The following is a 22,876-nucleotide window of genomic DNA, read 5'->3' as shown; positions in this document are numbered from 1 at the left end:
ATAAAAAAACAACAATTGTCTATTATAAAAAAAAAAAAAACTAATAAACTCTTGGAGTTTTGTTACACTTGTAAGTGTATAATTCCTGGGTAGGGCAGGATGTAAATTTCATAGAGAAGATGTGCTAGAAGATAATATAATTACAGTACGAGTTAGATGTCGAGACAATTAAAAACCTTAGAAGGTTTTAAGAAAAATTTAATTGCAAAGGGCAAGTTTAATTATTGAAGGCAAAGTTTAGTTATTGATATCCAAAACCAAAGGCAATTGTGAATACATGCGGAGTATTTAAGAAATATTTTGATTATTTGTGTTTATAAATTTATAGTTATATTAGTATAAAATACGAAACAAGTATTTTTTATTCCAGAAATTTCTGAACTTCCTTATTCATATAATTTAGTATTTTAAGTCTTTAAAAATTTATAAATCTCGGCGGGGATTTGCGGGGTTTATTTGGAAAATTATTTAAATCCGACTAATAATTTCAAGTGACTTAATTGCAAGATATTAAAAGTTTGTTTGTTTGTGTGTTTAAAATATGGCTATGTAAAAAGTACTAACCTCTCATGCTTCAAGTGACTCTCCTATGTTATGATATTCAACTTTCAAGTGACAGTTACGGTTTCAACTTCAATGACAGTGACAGTTGTTTAGAACTTTGTTTTCTCTAGCGATTACCTATAGAAGTAAATAAAACAAAAATGTTTGGTAAATAGCGAAAAAATTAAACTTTTATGTTTACACAAAAATAAATTTGGATTGCTTCAATAATACTCTTTAAGTTATGGAAAAAGAAAATACAGGTAAAAGTAGCAAAGCTTCGAAATTAATTGCAACTGGATCACCAAGCAAAAATATAGCTCCAATTTTATAAATTAGTATTTTACTGCACGTCTGAGTTTGTAAGAGTTTTAAGATTAACAACGAGGAACCTTTTTTTAAATACTTAACAGTCGAATTCATCTTTATTAAATATTATTATGACTTTATTAATTTATAGAACCAGATTGTGCTATTTGCCTGCAAAAACTTCATCACCCTACACAGCTACCTTGTGGTCATGTATTTTGTTTTCTTTGTGTAAAGGTAAGTAGTATTTTATGCATTGTAAACATCATTTTTCACAATAAATGAGTCTAATAAATGGGTCTAATATGTTTTTTCTCAATTATAGGGTATTGCAATACAGAGTAAGAAATGTGCCATGTGTCGAACTCATATCCCAAGGGATTATTTTGATCATCCAATTTTGTTAGAGAAACAGCCATTGGATGAAGTTGATGAAGATTGTGATAATAATAAACATCAGTGGTATTATGAGGGTAGAAATGGTAATATAACTAATAAATTCTTTATGCTTTAAGATGATTTTGTTAAGAATTAACCATGTCCCTTAATTTTTTTTTGTATTCTTAGCATGTTCTGTATAGTGTGAGTCTATACATTCTTATATAAAAATACTCATATTGATATGATTGACACAATTTAATATTGTCATTTGAAGGTTGGTGGAAATATGAAGAAAGGAGCAATGCTGACTTAGAAGCAGCTTTCACATCGGGGGTCAGCGAGTGTCTATTGCTACTGGCCGGTACCATTTACTGTGTGGATTTTCAAAACATGGTTCAAATAAGACGAAGTGATCCAACAAAATTGAGACGAGTGAAACGAGATATACCAACATTTCCCTCTAAAGGTATGACATACAACCTCCTTGTTAACAAGAAATGGTTTCTTTTGTTATGTTTTTCTTTTATTATAGGTATTGCCGGCATAAAGAGACTTGATCCACAACAAGAAAGTGGCCAAACTGGGCAGGATGTAAGAGATGAAAATACTAACAGTCTACAGGAGGGTAACGAAATAGATGTAATCAATGTTAGTGAGGAATCTTTGGTTGAAGTTGACAACAGCTCCATTGAGAGTTTATCGGATGGAATAAGGTGAGAATGACCACATATTGGTCAAGTACAGTAGACTTAGTCAACAGAGTATTTAAAAAAAAACCCTATAAATCATCACACATACACCTCATATTTACATAGATTATAATCTCAATAATCATTGATTAATATAGATAATAATATATAATCAATAATTATTGATTAAGAAATGGGAACTAATTCATGCAAACTTAAATGCATAGGTACATAAACTTTCAAATTCATTGTAACAACCTAATATGGGTATAATTGTATTATTTAAATTAAAAATGAGTAAAAATGTATCAAAGAAAAATGTTTAAGAGGAATACATATATTAACTATAAAACTTTTTGTAAAAATTCTTAGAAGGACAATGATTAGGTCACTTTTTTTAAGAATAGATTTAAATGCAAATACACTTTAATTATAATTTAAATGTAACATGTATTTATTTCAGGAATATCACTCTGCAACATAACAATGCCGTAGACGGAAGCCATGTTAGTTCATTAAATGAAAATGATGAACCATCGTCTGAAGACACATGACCGTACAAGGAAAAACATGTTTGATTTCATTGTCAAAGTAGTTGTACTATTATATTATTTATTTTGGTTAAAAGATGTATTATTTCTCACATATTTGATTCTAATTTGTGAACCTGACAATATTTAAACTTTATCATTTAAGACGAAAGTTAATTTTTGTTGTACATATTATCAATAATAATATTATTTAAAAGGTATTATACTTCTCAGAAAATTGTTGCCGTACACTGAAATATTGCTATTGATTTTTTGTTAGATACATCATAGTTGATTTATTAGAGTAATATATGAAATTTGCAATGATAAGAACCTTTAACTTGTATTATTTTAGTCATGTAAATGTTTATATCTTTTTGAGAATTAAGAACAGGTAATCCACCTGGCGTTATATTTTCTTATCCCCAAAAATGTTGTTAATAATTAAGTGATTGAAATGTACTAGATGTAGAGATAAAAATTGTGTTTATTTTCATAGTATTTACTTTATAAGCGATGGGGTGAAAGGATTATGAACTATTGTTCAAAAATAGATCTATTTTGTATTATGTTTTTGTTTATTTCATACCATTCATAACAGTTATCCTATCCATGGATTATTACGAAATAAATCAAAGAAATATCAACTAAATTTGCTGTTTATTATCAGATTCTAAACTAACTACATTCAATACTCTTCACCAGGGTCGCAATTTGCTTTGACTTGCGTGAGTTAATATCCAGGTGTTGTACGGTTTTTGCATTTGGGCCATTTGTTTGTGCCTTGGATGTTCTGGGCAGATTATGTATAGTCGCTCCTGTCTCCTCACAAAATAACATGATTTGCAACGTCTTCTAACCTTTCCTTTGACTTTGAAACCACAAACAGGATTAACACTCGGTGTAAATGTTGGTAATAATTTTGGTTGGTTTACATTGCTAAATAAGCTAAAATTGGCAGATAACGTTTTCAAACTTGCTTGAGGTATTTGGTTTGCCAGTAATGTTTTTGTTAACGAAATTATTCTCTGCATTTTGTATCTGCAAAAATTACATAGTGTTTAAGGTTAGACAGTTTAACCTCATCAAATTAAATTAAAACATATGTTTCTAAACAAAGTCTTAACCTTAACTACTAAACGTGCTTTATCCTGATTTTGCAGTATAACCATGTAACTTCCTTCATAGAATGTATTTTGTTTAAATAAATTTAAATAAACATTTATTTACGGGAAATGTCAAAAATCCAAAGTGATTTCTGAAGTGTACTCAATTATGTCAAATTGACAGCCGTCCAAAAATGTAGTCATCATCTATAATTTCTGTCCATGCGGTGGTAAGAAATATTGCAAAGTTAAGAAATAAATACACTTTACATTTTAAACATATAATAAAAAGTTTTCATATACGAAATAACTGGAACACTTTTTAAATTCTGTATTATGTAACTATAATCACTTGATTGTTTGAAGAAGCTGAGTTTTACTTATCCGTTTAAGTTAGTCTATCTTAAAAATACTTTTCTTTGTAATTAAAGTTCGTTATAAACTTGACTTCTCGAGATCGTTTTACGTAAAACTGATTTTGAACTGCTATAATTTTAGAAAGTAATTTTCTTTTTTGCTGTATGTAAGGTAATGTTAGAAGTAACAAATAATTCATTAGGAGCCAAGCTGCCTTCAATATTTAGGCTTTTTTCAAAAATCCATATGTAATAGAAGAAAGCTAATGAAACAGTTAAACTAAGGCCGAAATAAGGATTAAACCTAAGGTAGAAAAGATAGAAGCCAACCGATCTTTATACTTTCAGATATATATGACAAAACCTTTTCTAGTTAATTTCAACAAAGCTTTATTATTTGTTTAGGTATTTATCATTGTCAGATTATTATTTTTTAGAAACTATTGCGTGAAAATAAAGTAGGCAACAAAATTAGGTTTTATATTTAGATTAAGTTGTTTGATAAATTTCGTTGACCTCAGTTTCAGTTTTGAATTATATTGAATGATTCTAGATTTCTTTTTTTAAATAACAGTTATAATTTGTTTTCTGTAATAATTTAAATTCTATGATTAAGTTTCTAGACGACATTCATAGGTGATTCAAAATGCAGTAACAATTTGCTTTGACCATCTGATTAAAAAAAAAAAAACTACTGTATAAAAAATATCGGGAAAAAATATATCAAATCACCTTTAACGTAACTGTAGATTTGATAGTAGTGTATCATAAAATTATTGAGATTGAATAACCTCATATGTGGAAGACTTCTTTAAACGGTTTTATTAAAACTTTGCATACGAGTAGTCTTCTTCAAAAACAGACGTGCAAGTGGATTTCAAAAAAAAAAACTAGGAACAGATAGAAAATAAAAAATAAAATTGATATGAGAAACATTAATTGATTCACCGATGCATATCAATAGAACCTGAGTTTCATTATTGAACCTTAATATTAAACTCTTTCGTACTTAGATGAAGTCACAACAGGGAATATTTCTATTAATTGTCATAAACGACTGTTTATGATCTGTAAAATAAAAGAACGAAACCTTTATTGATATATTTATTGACGTTTAGAAATAACAACAATAATTATTTAAACATTTTTGTTGCTCTTTTATAAAGAGAGGTAAAAGAGTGTTATAAGTTTAAAGAAGTCGTTGATTAGTTATCGTTGACAGTGAACTTTTGACCTGTGCCTTTAAACGATTTAACAATGAGTTCGGCAGAAGCACCCGTGCCAGCGTCGAATACGGAAGCCAAATTTGTGTCCAAAATTAATATGTCTAATCCAAATCCTCTTCCTCAGACGAAGGTTACTAAAACTATTGTGACATCTCCTCATATTTATAAACCCGTCGGACCATACAGGTATGAAGAATATTCGTCTAAATATTATTTTACCACATAATATATGTTTTTAAAAGCATTTACGATAACTTAGATAACATTTTAATGCTTCGATGAAATATGAGATGTAATATTTGTAAGTGTAATGAACTAAATGAAAATTAAAAATCAATGAATACATATGTAGTGTCTATGTGTGTATATATACAAAGTGTTGCCCTTGAACATAGTGTTCTTTCCTTAGTAAATTATCATATCTGTAGGCAAATATACTTTTGTTAAAATACATTTTGTTGCGGTCTATACGTAATCAAACAATTTTTTTATTTTTATAAACCAAAAGGCATAATATTATGAAATTGGTTTTTAAATAAGTTTGAGTTTGTTTTTGTTTTTTTTTCTCTCCATTATTAAGGCGCGCGAAGACTTCGAGTTAGTCTGACATTTTTATATTGTAATCTGAATAGTAATGTGGTTCAAAATACATTGTTATAAAATCTATCCTATTAGGAAATTGATAACAAACTTAGTAGTTTCCAAGAATTTTTTTAAATCTCTAATGCAGGTAAATGAGTATGATTTATCCTTCATTTTATAATAAACCTTCATTGAGTTGCCCCGTGTCACTAGCGAGAGTCAGAAGAGTTTTCTAGTATAAAGTTAAATAAATACAAATCAATAAGAAATACATATGTTAGTTATTTTTCAATCTTATTTTATTTAAGGTCCTTATTCTATTTGAAATGTACATAATATATTTAATCTAAAAATCTTTCAATTCGTTGCTTACTTACGCACGAGTTTTTTACGCAATACCTCAACCTTTGATGAACGATGACCCAAATTATTGTAATTTATCATTGTTATACCCTAAAGCAGATTTTACTAAACATAACTTACATTATACAAGCTCAAAATATAAGATTGTATTGAAGCATTAGCAAAGCCTTCATCTCTAATATAATCGTTTGACAAGATTACAATTGCTGTATGGAACATTCGATTTCCAGTCAAGCTATTCTCGCGGGTAACACGCTATATGTATCCGGATTGTTGGGCATGGATAGCCAGGCTCGGCTGGTTTGTGGCGGCGCGGAAGCACAGACCAGGCAGGCCCTGGAAAACTTGAAACAAGTGCTGGAAGCTGGAGGATCATCACTTCTAGCCGTTGTAAAAACTACCGTTCTGTTAGCGAATATGGATGACTTTCAAGTAGTCAACCAAGTTTATGCTGAGTGTAAGTAACTTTAAGATTTTCTATATTCATGTACGTCACTAACTATGCCGAGTTCACCTACGACTTCATTATAAGTAACCAACAAGTAAATGAAACTAGTATTGTTCGGATTTACTACGCGGATTTTATTATTTAAAAACTACATAATCCCGACGTTTCGGTTACTTTGCAGCAACCGTGATCACGGGCAGACGAGGTGTGAATGTCTGTCAGTTGGTCCTTGTTATTGTCAGGATTATGTAGTTTTTAAATAATAAAATCCGCGTAGTAAATCCGAACAATACTAGTTTCATTTAAATGAATACTCGCGAAAATCTTAGATCTAACCAACAAGTAGTATGACAGTCAAGCACTATCGAGAAATTAATATAAAATCATAAACATTTATATATATATTTCATTATGGTCGTGTTTTTGATAAAATTATTAGTAAGTTTAGATTACAGTACATTTCTTTTTATCTTCGAAATGTGTTACAAAACCTTAGATATAATTTGTATATTAGTATTTTGTATTTGTTTATATATCTTAACTCTTTGCACGACATTTGGAATTATGCATTTTAAAATAATATAACATAATAACTTAGAAATGTATTTGATTGGAGGGGATATAAAACGTCTTTATATATATTTTTCTCATATGTTAACATTGTTTTAGTAGTAACACGCTGATTAAAATAATCTTCATTATCTGTGAACAGAGATTTGGGGTAGGGTAAGCAGAATATATGATTGAAAAAAAAAACTTACCAATTTTCAGCATAATTTCAGTACCTTCTAATGATAACCGAACGCAACTGCATGGCCAGGATCATTTGTTGTTTGTTTGGGGCCACCATGAATATCAAAATAAGCGATTGATAGTAAAACAAGTCATTTAAATGATATACAAAGTGGCCTTTATAAAGAATGAATGATCGAGGGAATAATCTCTTACTGTTTACAAACTAAATCAACGCGTCTATCTTTTTAATTAAATAATTTTGTATAAAGTCTTCGTCAAAATGACAAGATCGTTTCAAAACATTCAATATCTTTTTCAAAGACAAATCTGTGTGTCTACTTTGGCTCTGTGTATTTCTTAAATCTGTATGAATTCTTTTACGGCCGGAAAATGATACCTAGTTTAGTTGACGCGCTACTCGCTGTCACTGGAATCGTTAAAATTAATGTTGCTAGTTTGTAGACTTCAGCAAATGTGGCTGTCAAATTATTTGTGTGTAACTTTGAATGAGATCAAATATTCCTTATTTTTCAATTCATCTGATTTATAAACACATCGCAGCTCGTTCCTGAGGCGATCCGCGTTGAACGTAGGTTCATGAGTATCAATGAGATCGACTACCGTTTCGTCTGGAACAACAACAATACAAAGCATAATTCTCTATAGCAAGTAATTTGAAATACTTAAGGTATTTAAAATTTTTATAACGATTACGACACTCGTTTAAAACATTATCTATAATTTCGTAAAACACTCGTCTGTAATACTGTGACACATCGTCAACGCCGCGTTTTGTTTTCGGTCGGTCACAATTTGATTCTAATACAAAAGTTATATTTTATGTTAAATTTATCTTTATGCTATTCCATGAAAATCTCAAATTCAGTAATTTTTCTGGCACAGTAAACAATATCACAAAATCTTTGAAATTATTTAAAAGAAAAGAAACTTGCGTTAATGTCTCACTATCCCAGCTATAATTATTTTCCTGCATAAGCTCAAACAAACCTATCAAGTTATTGAGTTGCGTTGCAATGACATTAACCGTTCGAGACTGATAAACCCAACGTGTATAGTAAGCACGGGGTATTGATAATATTCGCTCATAAAGTTACAGCAGTCCGATCAGAACTAACATCTATATATTTTTTGAACCTCCGAGCCACGAAAGTACCTTAAAACTATTACGAGCTGTTCATGATCACTAACCTCTGGAGTTTTATCGACCAAAATAGCGACAAAATCGGTTTCGCTTATTTCTTTTTATATCTCGACGTACATTACAGACGCGAGATTAGAAATTAAAACATTTTGAGTTCTATTTGATAACCCCGTGAACGAGCTAGTCAAAAGACTTGACTGTACCTGTGATGCCACACTTCCATCATATTTAGCCAACAAATTAACAAGCTCAAGAAAATTGCCTTTATTTAATGATGAAGTGGATTCGTCATGATGGTCATGACGAATTAGCACGAAAAGAACGAATTAGCATAAAAATCTAATTCTTGTTTACCTATAAAGCAAACTATATCAATCAAACGTTTGAAAATGCTTCTATTCCTATCGTCTTTACCAGTATACCTTTCAATATCTAACTAAAACTTTCTATTTAAATTAAACTCTATTCTATCTTTTCCAAAAGTTTTGAATTTTAAACAAGAATCTAAGTGTTTTTCTGATAGTTTATTATTCGAAGCAGCGTTATGAAAATTATTTAAATCGGAATATCCAGTGGAGATACCGACATTCTTATTATTATTAAACAACAAGCAAGGAAAGCAAAATAACTTATTTGTGTATACACAACCTGCTAGCTAATTAAAACTGTCATAATACTTTTATTAAAACAACGAGTAGCATTACATTTTTTTTTGTTAAATCTAAACTGAACACGCACCTTCCCTTTGTAATTATTTTAATTTTATTATCAAACGAGAATATTGAAAATCTACTCGTAATTAATTTCGATAAACACACATCACCAGCATAGAGCTCACAATTCGTTAATGAATTAATTCACTATTTAATAATTAACTACTTAAAACTTATTAATTGCGCTTAGAAAGACAAATGACAATATTCAATAATAACGGCGAAAAAATATATGAACAGTAAACTGACCAATCAAATAGTTCCGTTTAATTTGACAATTAACACAGTTTCTATGATATTTTAAAAGAATAGGGTTAGGGAAGCAGTACTTCTCGAACCATAATCATGCATAGTTTTTGCACACACCCATGCTAACATTTTTTGCATACAACACGAGATTTGTATATCGTCCTTGAGATTATTTGTATGGAAAATATGCACCGAGTAGTCGTTCCCATGGCCGCTCTGGTTGCACAGCGGCGCTAGCAGTTAGCAGCGGCCGAGCGAAAATGTTTTATTTTCTGTTTGTAGATGGCGCTTTTAACAATTTTACCAAATCGTGAATCAAATGACATATTATTATCATTAAATGTCTGTTAACAATTAAACATTCGTATTGCGTATTGTATCACTAAAACTATGTAAGTAAGAATTAAACAATGTAGGTTTAGTTGTTATATGGGTAGGGTAAGCAGTGCTTATTTGCATCTATGGTGTGGACGCCATTGTAATCATTAGGTACCATAACTGCGTATGAAAACCGAAAGAATTTTATCAATGTTGGTATTAATAAAATTCTTTCGGTTTTTTACCATATCTCACTACATAATTTTATAATCCTTAATATAAATCAAATATGGTTATTTTTCGGTCAAAGTACTTGCATTACTCTGTAGTATTATAAATTATGTCTATCAGTCTATTGCAGAAATTTTCATGTAGATGTCTTTATTTAAGATCTAAAGATACTTAGGGAAGTACTAAATTCATGTAAGAATTACGATTTATATTTTAAATCGATAAATACAAACTTAAGTATTTTAATGATAAAAGTTTAAATAAGTACGCTCATTAGCTCTGTATGTGACAAGTTGACATCACTCGTTACCCGACATTAAACGGTTACAAACGTCACAAAAAAATATACCTACTATTTTGAAATACGATTATAATGTCCGTATTGTTGTTCATATCCACAGATATTTAGGCTTTTCCTTAGAACTTGATTTCACTGCACACGTAACTTTAAGGTCGATAATCGATATAATGATTTTAACGTTTTCTGTATTTTTTCTTCTTCTTTATAATATATATTCTAATAATCAAAATGATGTGCATTTACTTGATAGTTCTTTAGTCTGGTATGATTTTGTATAGTTGTAGTAAACTTATAGAAGTTCTTTCAACACGGCTACTATTCTCTATTCTATTATAAAATAGTATAATCGTTACATATTATATCAAGATACAAATAAAGAATTATTCCCCGAATTGTCCTCTTTAACCTCTTTTCCTTCATGTGAAATTTCCTAAAATATTCGGAGACTACGTTAGCAATATTCGTTACGTTCACAAAACCTTATTTGATTTTATTATATGTTTATTGAATCTGTATAAGTTATTTATTTGCTGTTACTGAATTTTTCTGTGACTTCTTTTGATACAATAACGAATATTTTGTATGTGCGAGAAACTAAATGTTTACTTTAGATATCTACGACAATAAATTTTTTAGATAAGGGCTATTTATTATAAATATTATTTTTTTTAATTTTCCAGTTGAATTTTTATTGGTATTGGATATATTTACGTTGTTCATATTTCAATTATTTATAATATATAAGTACGTTAAAGTTGTACTAAGTATCAACGGTTACGTGCTGGAGTCGCAAAAGCACGCGAGGTCCAACATTATCAGCGTCTGGTATTTCTTAGCTCATTTTCATAATGCAAATTGCAGATTTCACAAAGGACTGCCCCGCTCGGGCCTCGTACCAAGTCGCCCGACTGCCTCTGGGGGCATCTGTTGAGATAGAGGTTGTGGCCCTCAGCGGTGACCTCGTCATAGCTGAGGCTGGCCCCTGTCCTTGCGCCCGAATTTAAATTAGGAACTACTGTTTTTAAATAAATTGTTCTATAATATTTTTGTTTTTTTTTTTTTATCAAAAATATTATTTTAAATGTTAACCCAACTCAGATAAAGCCTAAGGAGTTATGTTAGTTATTTCTAAGTTTTATATTTAATTTATAACTTGGATTTAAATGTTTACCATCAGACTTTAATTACGATAAATAGACGGTTTCAATAAAAATATTTAAACTTCGTGTTCATTTCTCCTAGGAAGCATTATTTTTTATTTGAATAAAAACAATTATCTACCTTAGATCGTAATATTATTATTGTTATGGAGATCCACAGGCGGGAAATTATTATTTGCTCAACAATACTGTTATACTTTAGTCATACACAGAAATAAAATATTATCTAATCATATTGCCAATTATATTGAAGGTACAATGTTGCCAACATAACTGAAAACGCACTACTGCAACGAGGTCTTACGTGGGTCTTTATTCCAAACAGACTATAATTTTTTTAAGTGTCTGAACACAGATAATAACGTTAATTTACATATATTTGCAATTTAATAAAAATAAACAAGTTTCAGAAAACATAAAACATTTATTTACATAAAAAATGTATTGCGATTTCATACTTACCTAAACTCGGTTAGAAAGTGACTGTTATTTTGCCGCTGTATGAGGGCAAGGGTTAAGAACGGTAATGTCTATTTTCGTCCTCAGTACTAGCTTTCAAAATTTTAGTAATACGAGTCAGATTAACTGTTATCCTGGTATGTTAGGGAGAGGATAAGCGGTAATATGAAACATCATTTTCATAAAAGCAAGTCTTACCAATATACGCTGTACTTTATTAAACATAGGAAGTATCTGTTTTAAATAACTATACTTGGCTTCCAATCGCGTGAAATGCAAGCCAATTGCCAATTAATCGTTGAAAATAAGCGCAAATGAGTTAGCCAAGCTATTATAGTTTAGATTTTTGCCATAACAACACCTTATTTTGTAATATACATAGTAATAAACAACTCGTATTTTAAGACTTTATTTATTTGTACATATATGACGCATCCTTAGAATTTAAAACAAATTTATCTTTCAAATATATGATGATAATTCTAAACGTAAAATCACAGACGTAAGCAATGTTAAATTAAGCTACAAATTACAATTTTCACCGATAGCCCTACGGTGTTTTTAGTATCACGCAAGGGAGAAATTTTATATAGTGAGGCCCTTGCCCTCTATTAGGATATTAATAGGCCGCTAATTCAATTTTATTCGCATACATTACTTATTCAGTCGATTAGTTAATACGTTATTAACAAAGGAAAAGGAATAATATGCATACTAATGAGGCTGTGGAAGTGTTCATGAAATAGAAAAATCCAAGGTATATTAAGAACAATAATTGCGTCAATGTGAAAGAATGCTTTACACTCGTTTAATTTGAAAAACGCGAAGGGGGTGCGAGGTCACTGAGTGGGCTACCTCCTCCCTTAATAGCTACGTAGTAACTAGGTACGATACAATCTGTTAGAGCGCTCAGTCGAGCTTAGTTATTCCAGTAGACTAGTCAAAAGTTTGTCATAGATACTTCAAGACCTCGTTAACTAACGACGGATGGCTCTCGTCTAGATCCACCAACATGGGCTGCACTAGCAGCGCACCTGTATCAGATATCCATTCTCATACAACAGGTAGGCTTCATAATATTTCCGGTAACAATGATCGCGTGTTTCGTTTGAGCGACAAAAGTTTTGCTTACCTCGTGTCTATTTTTAAACACAATAATTTCGCGCAGTTAAGTAGTTTGCAGTTTTAAACGATTAAAGTTAATAGATGTAAACGTGCCTCGTTGTTATGTTAGCTACGAGAAATAACACACGCTTCACTGAGGGTTGAACATTCACTAGGAGGTCAATGTTAAAGGAAACAGAGGAATGTGAGACCTTTATTATTCTAATGAAGTTATTAATAAAAACGTGTGATTATTCCAACGTAGTACATTTACCTAATTATTTGATATTCCTTGATAGAGGTTGTGCTGAAAAATAAAGACTTATTCCAACCAACAGATCTATTAAATATTTGATCACTTGTTATACCATAGATTATATCAAAATTGTTATCACCAGTTGATACTACTTGTTGAAGTTTTTCCTCATAACACCGGTTATTTGTCCACTGTTATGTGCCAATAAATATTTCCAAAACTTTATCAATTTAGTTAGATAAAAAAAAGACCGGGAAAATATTAACGAACACTGATATTTCAAGAATAAAATTTTTACTGACGTCATATCTTAAAAGAAAATTTAGAAATATAGAAAATATAGAAATAAATTTATTACTTTCTAAACAAATAATGCTTTTGTGCTCTTCTAAAGATAAATCATATTTTGATGAGATCAAAGATTTTCTCGAGTATTCATTTAAATGAGACTAATATTTTCGGTATACTACGCGTATTTTATTATTTTAAAAACCAGATACTCCCGAGGTTACTTTGCAGCAACCGTGATCACGGGCGGACGAGATTCTCATCTAGAAAATATTAGTTTCGTTTAAGTAATATTTTTATATAATTTTGGTTTTGACGAGAAATTTTTACATTTTTTAGAAAACGAGAAAGCAGAAGTAAATGAAAATAAAAACGAAAAAACCGAAAATACGGAACAAGAGGATTTAAAAAGAGAAGAGGATCAGGAAATTGTAGAAAATTTAGAATGTAAAGTAATAAAAATGCTTCCGATATGTGATAATTTAGAAGAAAATTTACAATTAGATAGAAGTTCAAATTCACCGCCAGATATTTTCACGACTGAAGCTGAGAGTGAGGCGTCTGGTATGTCATTGTGAAGTATTTAAATTTGTAAAATATTTATTTATTTCAGGTAAAATGACTCAAAGTTATAATTACAAGTCGGTAATAATTATCATAGTGAATATCAATACGTATCTAATAAAATTCTTAAAGATCGCCTCCATGTTTTACACTCGTTATTGCACTTTAAGGTTTAAAAAATTTAATCCTAAATTATATACTTCTAAGTAATATGAGTATACGCTAACGTATTTTCTATTAAATTTTAAGCACGGTATTGAATTAAACTAACATAAATATTAATGTAGTGTTGCAAGTAAAAAAGTCTGACGGCTCGGCATTACAAGAACTTGTACACCTAAATCAAAATATCGCACATTCACACAGAACTGCTAATGAATATTTTGTCCTTTGTTGTTGACGGTACTTTCAAGGGTATAAAATGCTGAGTATTTAAATGTTACATTAGGAATTTATGAATATATAATTGTTTTTCATTTCCATACCTCACTACCATGTTAGGAAAGCTTTTAGTCGACTTCAATTAAATAAAAAACATTTTTATAGTTATGCTTAAAAGAAACAGGATTGAAAATTTACGTAACGAATATCACCGGGCACTTAAATGTTTATTTTTGGCTGAAATTTTTAGTTAGTTGAAAGTTAATAAATGTCTTGTATCAAATCAGTTTTACCAAACATTTTTTTTTAAGTAAAGTGTCGGTTTTGACAACAAGCTTATTGTCCTTAAATCTAAATAAATGCAGTTCTCTATTCAATGTAATATAAATTACCTTCGATTGGCAAAAAAATATGTGTTAAAAAGATGGGAGGTTGTATCAACGTACATACGCTATCGAATATCTATACTATTAAAGATAAAAAAGTCGAAATAAATGCAATCGCTAGTAAAATAGTTATTTCGAATTAATATCCATCTTAAAAGTGTAACATCAAATAAAAATAAACATACAAATATATCAATTAAACAGGGACTTACAATAATTTTATGCCTCATATCTATTTTCAATATTTTATCAAATAGAGCTTGCCTGACTCCGAAAGACATTTATTTTAGATACAACACATTCTTTACAATGTAGAAGATAGAAAAATGGTGTGATATATCTTTATAATTTACTTTTGCAGCGTCTAATTAAACAACGATCTTTTAAACTGTTTTCATTAATATATCAACTTAGATAAAATTTAAATCATATACTATACTGTACTTACAATTCATAAGCTTTGAAATTCTTACTTAATTCAACGATGTAAATTTTAAGTAAGTGTACCAATAGCAGACTTTAATTGATAAAATAATTTAAATATCGTAACGTCTTGAATAGTATTGCTAAGTCAAATATTAAGTTAAATTGATTTCATTCCATTGATAAAGCAACCATTTCTTAAAAAGTACAGATAATAAATATTAAATTCTCTAGCACTGATCGTAGCACTTTTACGATAAAAATGAACAAACCTACATTAGAGTGGCTAAAAAGAATAGTGCTGTATAATATATGTTTTTTTTTAAATATATTTAAAAGACTGTTTTGTATATCGTTATTATGAAATTAATAATGTATTATTTTATAATTTTTTGTATATAATTTTTCGGACAATACAATTATATTTAATTAAAATTATTTCGTATATTTGTGCTTTTCCTGGACAATCTCATTTGTAGATGATAACTTTAGATCGTTTGTTTAAAAAAATATAATTTTATGAGAATCAATTGTTACACTACAAAAGTTTTCGATTCGTAAATCTTTACACATTATGGTATTAACATTATGGTATTAACAGGTTAGGTACTTAAGGTGAAAAGGGAAACGTTGCACAGTGTTTCGATGTAAATTTGTGCTTATATTTCATTATCTGTGCAATATCTATTATCACTTTAGATTATAATTTTGAGTTGGGCATTTTTATTCTGTAGGACCTTATTACCAAACTCAATAACCCAGCAATGTGAGTAACATTTCACTGCCGACAAATTAAGCAAATAACAAACTTACAACACACAAAATAATAAAATGCAAGTAAAGCTCGTGAAAAATTCACATTTAAATAACCTTGTAGTTGCGCTAATAGAGATATTATCTTGATTTGTCAACTGATAATTTAATTGCTTAATTGAGTGGAGCGTTCACTCATGTTAAAGAGCCATATATATCCCTTTCAAATTTTTATTAAAAAGTTAATTTTATGAGGTCTAAGAGTTTCGCGAGTATTCATGTAAATAAAACTAATATATTCGGATCACTAAAGGTTTGATGAATATTTTCATTTCATCTGCCCGTGATGACGCTCGCCGTAAAGTAACCGAAACTTCGTGGGTATGTAATTAAAAATAACAAAAAACGCCTAGTAATTCGACAATATTAGTTTTAATTTAAATATTTATATGGTTTGGAAGTGTAATAATTTTCATCCGTTACAGATTTAAATAAAGTGGAAAAGAATGAACCTGAACCTACAGCAGTTGAAGAAACGACACCCACTATTGATACTGAGAAACCTCCGCAAAAATGTTCAACATTCCAAGAAGTTGTTGATCAAGTGGTTTTAGACAGTATTTTAGAAGATATAGCTAAAATGCCCGGTCTTAAAGAAAACGAGGAAGACAACGTTGATAATGATCACAATGTTCATCAAAATTATATCGTTAATGAAAACTCAGATGAGATAAATCACTCGACCAACGAAGATAAAGAATATAAGTAAGTTTCAAAAGTCGTAATCCAAATCGTTTTTGAACGTAGTTCCATGTTTGCTATTTTTTTTTTTAGGGAACTTGAAGAAGATCCTGAAGAAGCAGCCAGTCCAAGTCAATCGGAATGCAGTCGAGCGACTCGATGGGAAGCCCTAGCGGACATCGCGGCAGAGCTGCCACCGTCTCTGGCTGTCGATCCACTGACGGGACAGATATTCTCACTCACTAAATAAACATTTGTAAATAAACTATAAAAAAAAAAAATCTCAAAAGGGCTTATTATCTAAATTATAAACAAGTTAATTGGTTAACAGTGTTGTGTTTTGGGAACAATTCAGTTTAGAGTATTTATTAATGTTTTAATCAAAGTTTGAGACGGATATGTACATTTCAAACCTCAATATAAAATTTCTTAATATCATCAACTACTCTTGAAAACAATATAAGAAGCATGAATATGTAGCATGTATGTTTTGGTGCCAGTTATAGAATGTGCTTCCTTCATGGACACACTAACCAGTAACCTCGACCCTTCTTTTTAAAACATTTAATTGTGTATATAAGTAAGTTATAATTAGTTCACAACAGTGTACTTGGCATAAAATTGCAAAGTAATCTTGCTTCCCAGTAATAACATCTTTTATTCAAAAATATTTTGCATAATAACAATTCGCGAAGATTTAATAACGAAAATTCTTCGATGTGCCAGTGTTGTGGCGGATAGTATCGAATATGTAGATATAACTCACACTAAAAACTATTACGTATTAACTATACGTCTCTTTTTATGATAGGCCTCTCAATCTCTTAAGGTTTTTATCGGTAAAGTCCATAGATTATCTTTCATTAAAGATCATAAGTAAGCAAATGTCTAGTCTTTATAGAAAAGGCTTTCAAAGCCTTTTTCAAAGTTTTCAGAAGAGGTTTGGCTTCACCGCGAGAGTAAATCTCTTGGTAGAGATTTGGACGTAACGAATAAGAGCATTCGAATGAGCTGTGAAATTCTAACATTGTTGGATATTATAGATTACAGGCGTTTCAGTTACGGTTTACCCTCAGTTGAGAAACATTTCAAGTGCTTATAAAAGGCTGCAGCAATGCACTTTCTCGTAGCTCAATTATGACTCTTCTATAAAGGTACATTTGCTCACAGTATCTGCTATCAAGGCTTTCCTCGTATTGTCACTTTCCATGGTTTTGTGGGTGATGTAGGTAGATTTTTAATTCTACCATTGACGTCACAGCATTTTAAGAGGCATACAAATTAATCTACCCCAAGTTGGCTTTCGGGCTCTTTCGCATCAGGCGGTTTCCCGTTATTAAACACTTATAAAATTATTTAAATGAATAAGACTCGCGAAAGTCTTAGATCTCACTTATTAAATTATATTCACTTACAGAACATTTTGCATTTATTTTTAGACTTTCACAGTTCTAAACCCGTCTTTATTTTAAAATAGCTATGTTACGCTGTTTATCTAGCAATTCATTACGTGATAATGTTACTCCATAAGACAGAATTCTTAAACGCGTTGTAACAAAAGCTGCATACATTTTTTGTTTCACATTCAACTAGATAAGCCGACCTCATGTAACGCCCACGGACAATTAATTGCGGTTAGCAAGTAAGCCCTCATGCAAATTATAAGTGAAATTCTTTATTTAATTTTAACGAAATAGTCGAAGCAAATTATATTCCGATACATCGATGAAAACAACGAATTCGATTTATTTAAAATATTTTGATCTATGAATTTCTAAAAAAAACTTTTAGAAAACTACCATTATTGAATTTTCAGATAATTGACATGGAAACAAGGAGCAGTTTTAAATAATAATTATCTATTTTTCTATAACACTTTTTGCTTGAGTATCGAGAGATCTTTCAAGTATTTTGTTAGTATTGAGAAAGTTATTCTTATTTAAGTAACATCACTAATCACTTTATTCTCTTCATAATGCGATATTAAAATATATATATAAAGTATATAAAATATGCAATATTATCTATTCTTTAAATAATATCACCAATAATTACGTCAAACCATATCCACAATGTTTTAAGAGATATGAGACTTAGATGTATTTGTTAAGAAAATTTTATGTTCTTAAATTAAGAAGGCTATTTTTATCCAAAGCTTTGGTCGTTATCATTGTTATAGTTTATCTTATTATTATAATATTTTATAAACATAATTTTAAGGTCGAATCTATGTTTATTTTTTCTATTAAATAATATTAACCGTGTCGTATATATTTATTGTGTTATGAGATAACATTAAACCAACAAGAAGTTAGGTGTAACCGATGATTTAGTTCACCTTGCACCTTAGCAAGCATTTAATCCCATGCAGCAATATGGAACTATTTATATATCAGTATTAATACATCAATAAATAATATAATAACTATCAAAATTTATACGGATTTAATTGACTTACTTGATTGGAAAAAGTCATAAACTACATAATTTCCTGAACATATATTATATATGTATGTGTATTGTGTATGCGTGCGTGCGCGCTCGTGTGTTTGTGTGTGTGTGTGTGTGTAAATATTAGAATTTTAGTTTAAGAACAACACTTAAATTCTTTTTATATATTTCATAATGGCCAGTTACAGGATTCTTTAAAGTTTGCTAGTTCGATTAACCTAACTTAAAGAGTGTCAGATTATTCAAGCCACGAGTAAATACTTTCCAAGGTACTTTAATCAGATGAAGGTTCTTACGTATATATATGTATACTAACAATATTAGGTAGAAGAGATACGTTTATTTTAACTTTATAACGCCATCAAGTATATTCAGTGTACCTACTATGAGTGAGTTTATGTTGTTACATAATACATAGTAAATAAAATTCAACAAAGGGTTCAAACTTATTCTACGCAAGTCCACCCTTGTTATTTAATCCGGCCCTGAACCTGACATACATAGTTAATAATGTTATTGTCCGATCATTCAACCTTTCTACTTGATTGGATCGATTTGTTTAAAATACTTTATAATAAGTACATGACCCATAACTACGACCGAGTGATGTAAAGGAAAGTTCCGTAAAGGATTTAGAGATAATGAAAAATATAAAAAATACGTTTTGCTCAATATTAAGTATATATTTAAGACTTTCGCGAGTTTCATTCATTTAAATGGATCGAATATATTTCGGATATACTACGCGAATTATTTTATTATTTTAAAACTACATAATCCCGACGTTTCGGTTACTTTTCAGCAGCCGTGATCACGGGCAGACGAGGTGTATATACATATTTAATAAAAATACGATAAAATATTTTCTCATATAGTACACAGCGTCATTTATAGCCTGTGGCACTTGAACTTTATACTAAATATGTTTCCCGCAGAACTACAAGGTATGCTACATACAGAGGTATGAGTTTTTCATTAGCAAATCTTAGCACATTATAATATTAATTGAATGATATGATCACTCCGTGTAGTGTGACTGCGTCAACTTGGACTAAGTATAAAGATCATAGATGATTTATAGATGTGAATTTTTTATACACTATCACTGTTTTACTAAACAGACGCCATTTTGTTTTGCGTCTTTCACCTAAAAACAAACAATTTCAAGTGTCTTTATTATTTTTTTGATTTATTAATCGTAGGTTTAATATACCTTATTTAGGAAGAAAGTACGAAACTACTAAATTGTTTCTATTAAAATAAATCACATTCGCCAACAAAATACGATTATATAATAAGGGCACGTAGTAAAGGCATCAAATTTTAGGGATAACGCGTCTCCGAAAAATTCCAAAGTTCGGAAACTTAACTAATCTGGTAGCGGCAGAAATTTTCAACGTAAGATGAATGTTGTAAACGAGATGATTAGCTTCCAGTTTGATTTCGTCTTCGGGAAAGTTGAACAGTTATGACGCTTTAAGTAAATTAGACGGTCTTTCGGAAAAGTTCGAAAAGTACTTTCGAAAAAAGCAAGACGTCTATCCTACATTTTCGCTTTCTATGTTGATTAGGAACTAAGTAAATATAGATTTGCAAATGTAAAATCGTCCGTCGCCTTGAGCAATACCGTGTACCTACCAAGTGAATGCTAATTCCAGACTTCGAAATATGGCTCAAACTTGAACGAAGAATGAGTGAATCTGATACTTATTATGGAAAGACTTAGGAAGTGGAGACTAAATTGTTAATTTTTTAGTTAAACCACACAAAGAAAATGAAAGAAATGGGTTGCTAGAATCAAGTGGTAAAGATATTAGTCAACATTACAATACTGATGTGCGACATGCTCGTTTAAAAAAATATATGAAAATAAATAAAAGTAAACGACGAGATGAAAGTATAAAAATATAGAAAGGACGAATTGAACATTCAGATTAATAGCACTTACTACCTATACCGACAATTATGAGGTTTTTTTTCTTCAAATATAATTACACCCGAATAAATATTATCAGTATAGAAATTAATATAAAAAATATTATATACATATTTTTATAACGTTTAAAGGTTATAATTAATCGTAATGACGTTTAAATTATTATTGATTTTAATGTCATAAGGATAGTTAAAGATGTAAGGGAAGTATGTTTTCTAGAGAAACTACATCTTTGCGACAAGCTCGCAACATGTTTCTTTCATAAATCGTCTCACGTATAATATTAATACAAGTTATTGAATAAGTTACTGGAAACGCTTCGTATGTAGTGTGACACTGAAAACTTGTGATAAGCAGAATACTTACCAGAGACATTACTGCTGATAATTAAAATATGACTAAGTCTATTAATGTTGTAAACGAGAAATTAGTATTTTTTAAACAATTTTATGTCAAATTTTACACCTCTAAAAGTATACATTGTTAAGGTTATTATATATTATTTTAGAAGTCAGCATATTTTTCAGGTTACATTTAAACCGGATCACATTGACCCAGATTAAAAAATACAGATAAAATAATCTCTGTTTATTATAAAACAACATGCAATTTTTTAATCGCAGTGTAGTAAATTTCCGGTTCACATTAACAGAAAAAAACTATTATGTTCGCATTTGAATTTCTTTCGCAAATATCGTTAGAAGCGTTATAATAACAGTCGTGTTGGCCTTTACAGCATTTTATGTTTCCCTATTTAATTACCTGAACATATAATTTTTTTTTAAACCTAGAAACAACTACGATCTGTCAAAATACTTAAGTATCTGATCAACAAAACACTAAAGCCCAGGTGTATATTTTCTGAATTAAAAAAATATACGGATATTAAAAAAGTTTATCGCGGAAAGAGTCGTCACAATTTTTTAATGTTAAAAAACAAATCTCACGTTGGACTAAACAAATATATACCTACAGATATTATAAAAAATTGTCCCTGACGACAGTGCATACGGACCTACAGAAAATTCTACGTCGGCACTCGGCACCCCACTGCGTGCAATCACCAAAAATCGCAGCGAACAAATGTGTTCCAAAAATTCAACGATAAAAATAATTTTATTGCTCCGGCCTGGTGTTACCAGCCTCCTTTTGACCCAATCACCATATTTAAGTCATGCGATCAAAGTCCAAATGATTAATATTCTAGCTTCGGCCTTAATCAATGTTTTAACGTAATTTTAATTTAATAAATGTAACTCAACTCAACTCACGAATAGAAAACACAATTCAATATTTAAATTTTACTACCTATAATTTTTTTTTTTTAATTTTCGGGGGCGTATCCAAGTGGATGTGAAAGGTTTGTATGTTCTAGCTTGAAGGCAGTTGTAGACGTTCTAACGAGTAATACATTGTAAAAGTAATGTCTCTAATCTCTATTATTATCTTAAGTAAATCAATCAGATCAAAGTAATATATTCCTCCTTTGCCATGGATTTGCTGATATCAAAAGACATATCTATAGTCATAAAACGATTACGCATTTTCTTTGTCACATTTTAATATCTGGAGTAATCGACCTTTAGCATGCCAAAAAGTATATTCTAACTCTTTTTTCTACTATTGCCAATCAAAGAAAACGAATTTTGGTAATTTGAAGATGAAGTTATCCATAACTCTTCACGATAATAATGTTGTACTATGTTTAAAAACGACATTATTGAATTTGAAA

The 22,876-nt window shown here is 30.0% G+C and overlaps 3 protein-coding genes across 3 annotated transcripts; all 3 read left to right on the top strand.

The window, feature by feature from the left end:
• The first annotated feature begins 642 nt into the window (after positions 1-642).
• Positions 643-2,549, top strand: LOC116772567 (E3 ubiquitin-protein ligase RNF146). The gene is made up of 6 exons (XM_032664797.2): positions 643-806; positions 1,004-1,089; positions 1,178-1,334; positions 1,508-1,699; positions 1,766-1,946; positions 2,386-2,549. The coding sequence occupies exons 1-6, from the start codon at positions 788-790 to the stop codon at positions 2,474-2,476; spliced, it is 726 nt and encodes a 241-aa protein (XP_032520688.2). The 5' UTR covers positions 643-787; the 3' UTR covers positions 2,477-2,549.
• Positions 2,550-5,024: 2,475 nt separating this feature from the next.
• On the top strand, positions 5,025-11,285 carry LOC116772713 (2-iminobutanoate/2-iminopropanoate deaminase-like). Its single transcript, XM_032664987.2, has 3 exons — positions 5,025-5,326; positions 6,316-6,542; positions 11,104-11,285. Exons 1-3 carry the CDS (start codon positions 5,172-5,174, stop codon positions 11,244-11,246), a joined length of 525 nt encoding a protein of 174 aa, XP_032520878.1. The 5' UTR covers positions 5,025-5,171; the 3' UTR covers positions 11,247-11,285.
• A 1,480-nt stretch (positions 11,286-12,765) lies between these two features.
• Positions 12,766-18,616, top strand: LOC116772770 (DNA ligase 1-like). The gene is made up of 4 exons (XM_032665066.2): positions 12,766-12,925; positions 13,849-14,073; positions 16,502-16,781; positions 16,851-18,616. The coding sequence occupies exons 1-4, from the start codon at positions 12,874-12,876 to the stop codon at positions 17,005-17,007; spliced, it is 714 nt and encodes a 237-aa protein (XP_032520957.2). The 5' UTR covers positions 12,766-12,873; the 3' UTR covers positions 17,008-18,616.
• Positions 18,617-22,876: the final 4,260 nt, after the last annotated feature.

This window comes from Danaus plexippus, chromosome 12, assembly GCF_018135715.1.
Source record: "Danaus plexippus chromosome 12, MEX_DaPlex, whole genome shotgun sequence".
Classification (NCBI taxonomy): domain Eukaryota; kingdom Metazoa; phylum Arthropoda; class Insecta; order Lepidoptera; family Nymphalidae; genus Danaus; species Danaus plexippus.
The sequence above is the reverse complement of the archived record's forward strand: the minus strand, read 5'-3'. Positions and strand labels throughout refer to the sequence as shown.

Coding starts and splice junctions, on each gene's coding strand:
- LOC116772713 (XM_032664987.2), top strand. CDS start 5,172: ATGAGTTCGGCAGAAGCACCCGTGCCAGCGTCGAATACGGAAGCCAAA. Junction 5,327..6,315: donor AAACCCGTCGGACCATACAG/GTATGAAGAATA, acceptor TTCGATTTCCAG/TCAAGCTATTCTCGCGGGTA. Junction 6,543..11,103: donor CAACCAAGTTTATGCTGAGT/GTAAGTAACTTT, acceptor TGCAAATTGCAG/ATTTCACAAAGGACTGCCCC.
- LOC116772770 (XM_032665066.2), top strand. CDS start 12,874: ATGGGCTGCACTAGCAGCGCACCTGTATCAGATATCCATTCTCATACA. Junction 14,074..16,501: donor AGCTGAGAGTGAGGCGTCTG/GTATGTCATTGT, acceptor CATCCGTTACAG/ATTTAAATAAAGTGGAAAAG. Junction 16,782..16,850: donor AACGAAGATAAAGAATATAA/GTAAGTTTCAAA, acceptor TTTTTTTTTTAG/GGAACTTGAAGAAGATCCTG.
- LOC116772567 (XM_032664797.2), top strand. Junction 1,090..1,177: donor TTTGTTTTCTTTGTGTAAAG/GTAAGTAGTATT, acceptor TCTCAATTATAG/GGTATTGCAATACAGAGTAA. Junction 1,700..1,765: donor ACCAACATTTCCCTCTAAAG/GTATGACATACA, acceptor CTTTTATTATAG/GTATTGCCGGCATAAAGAGA.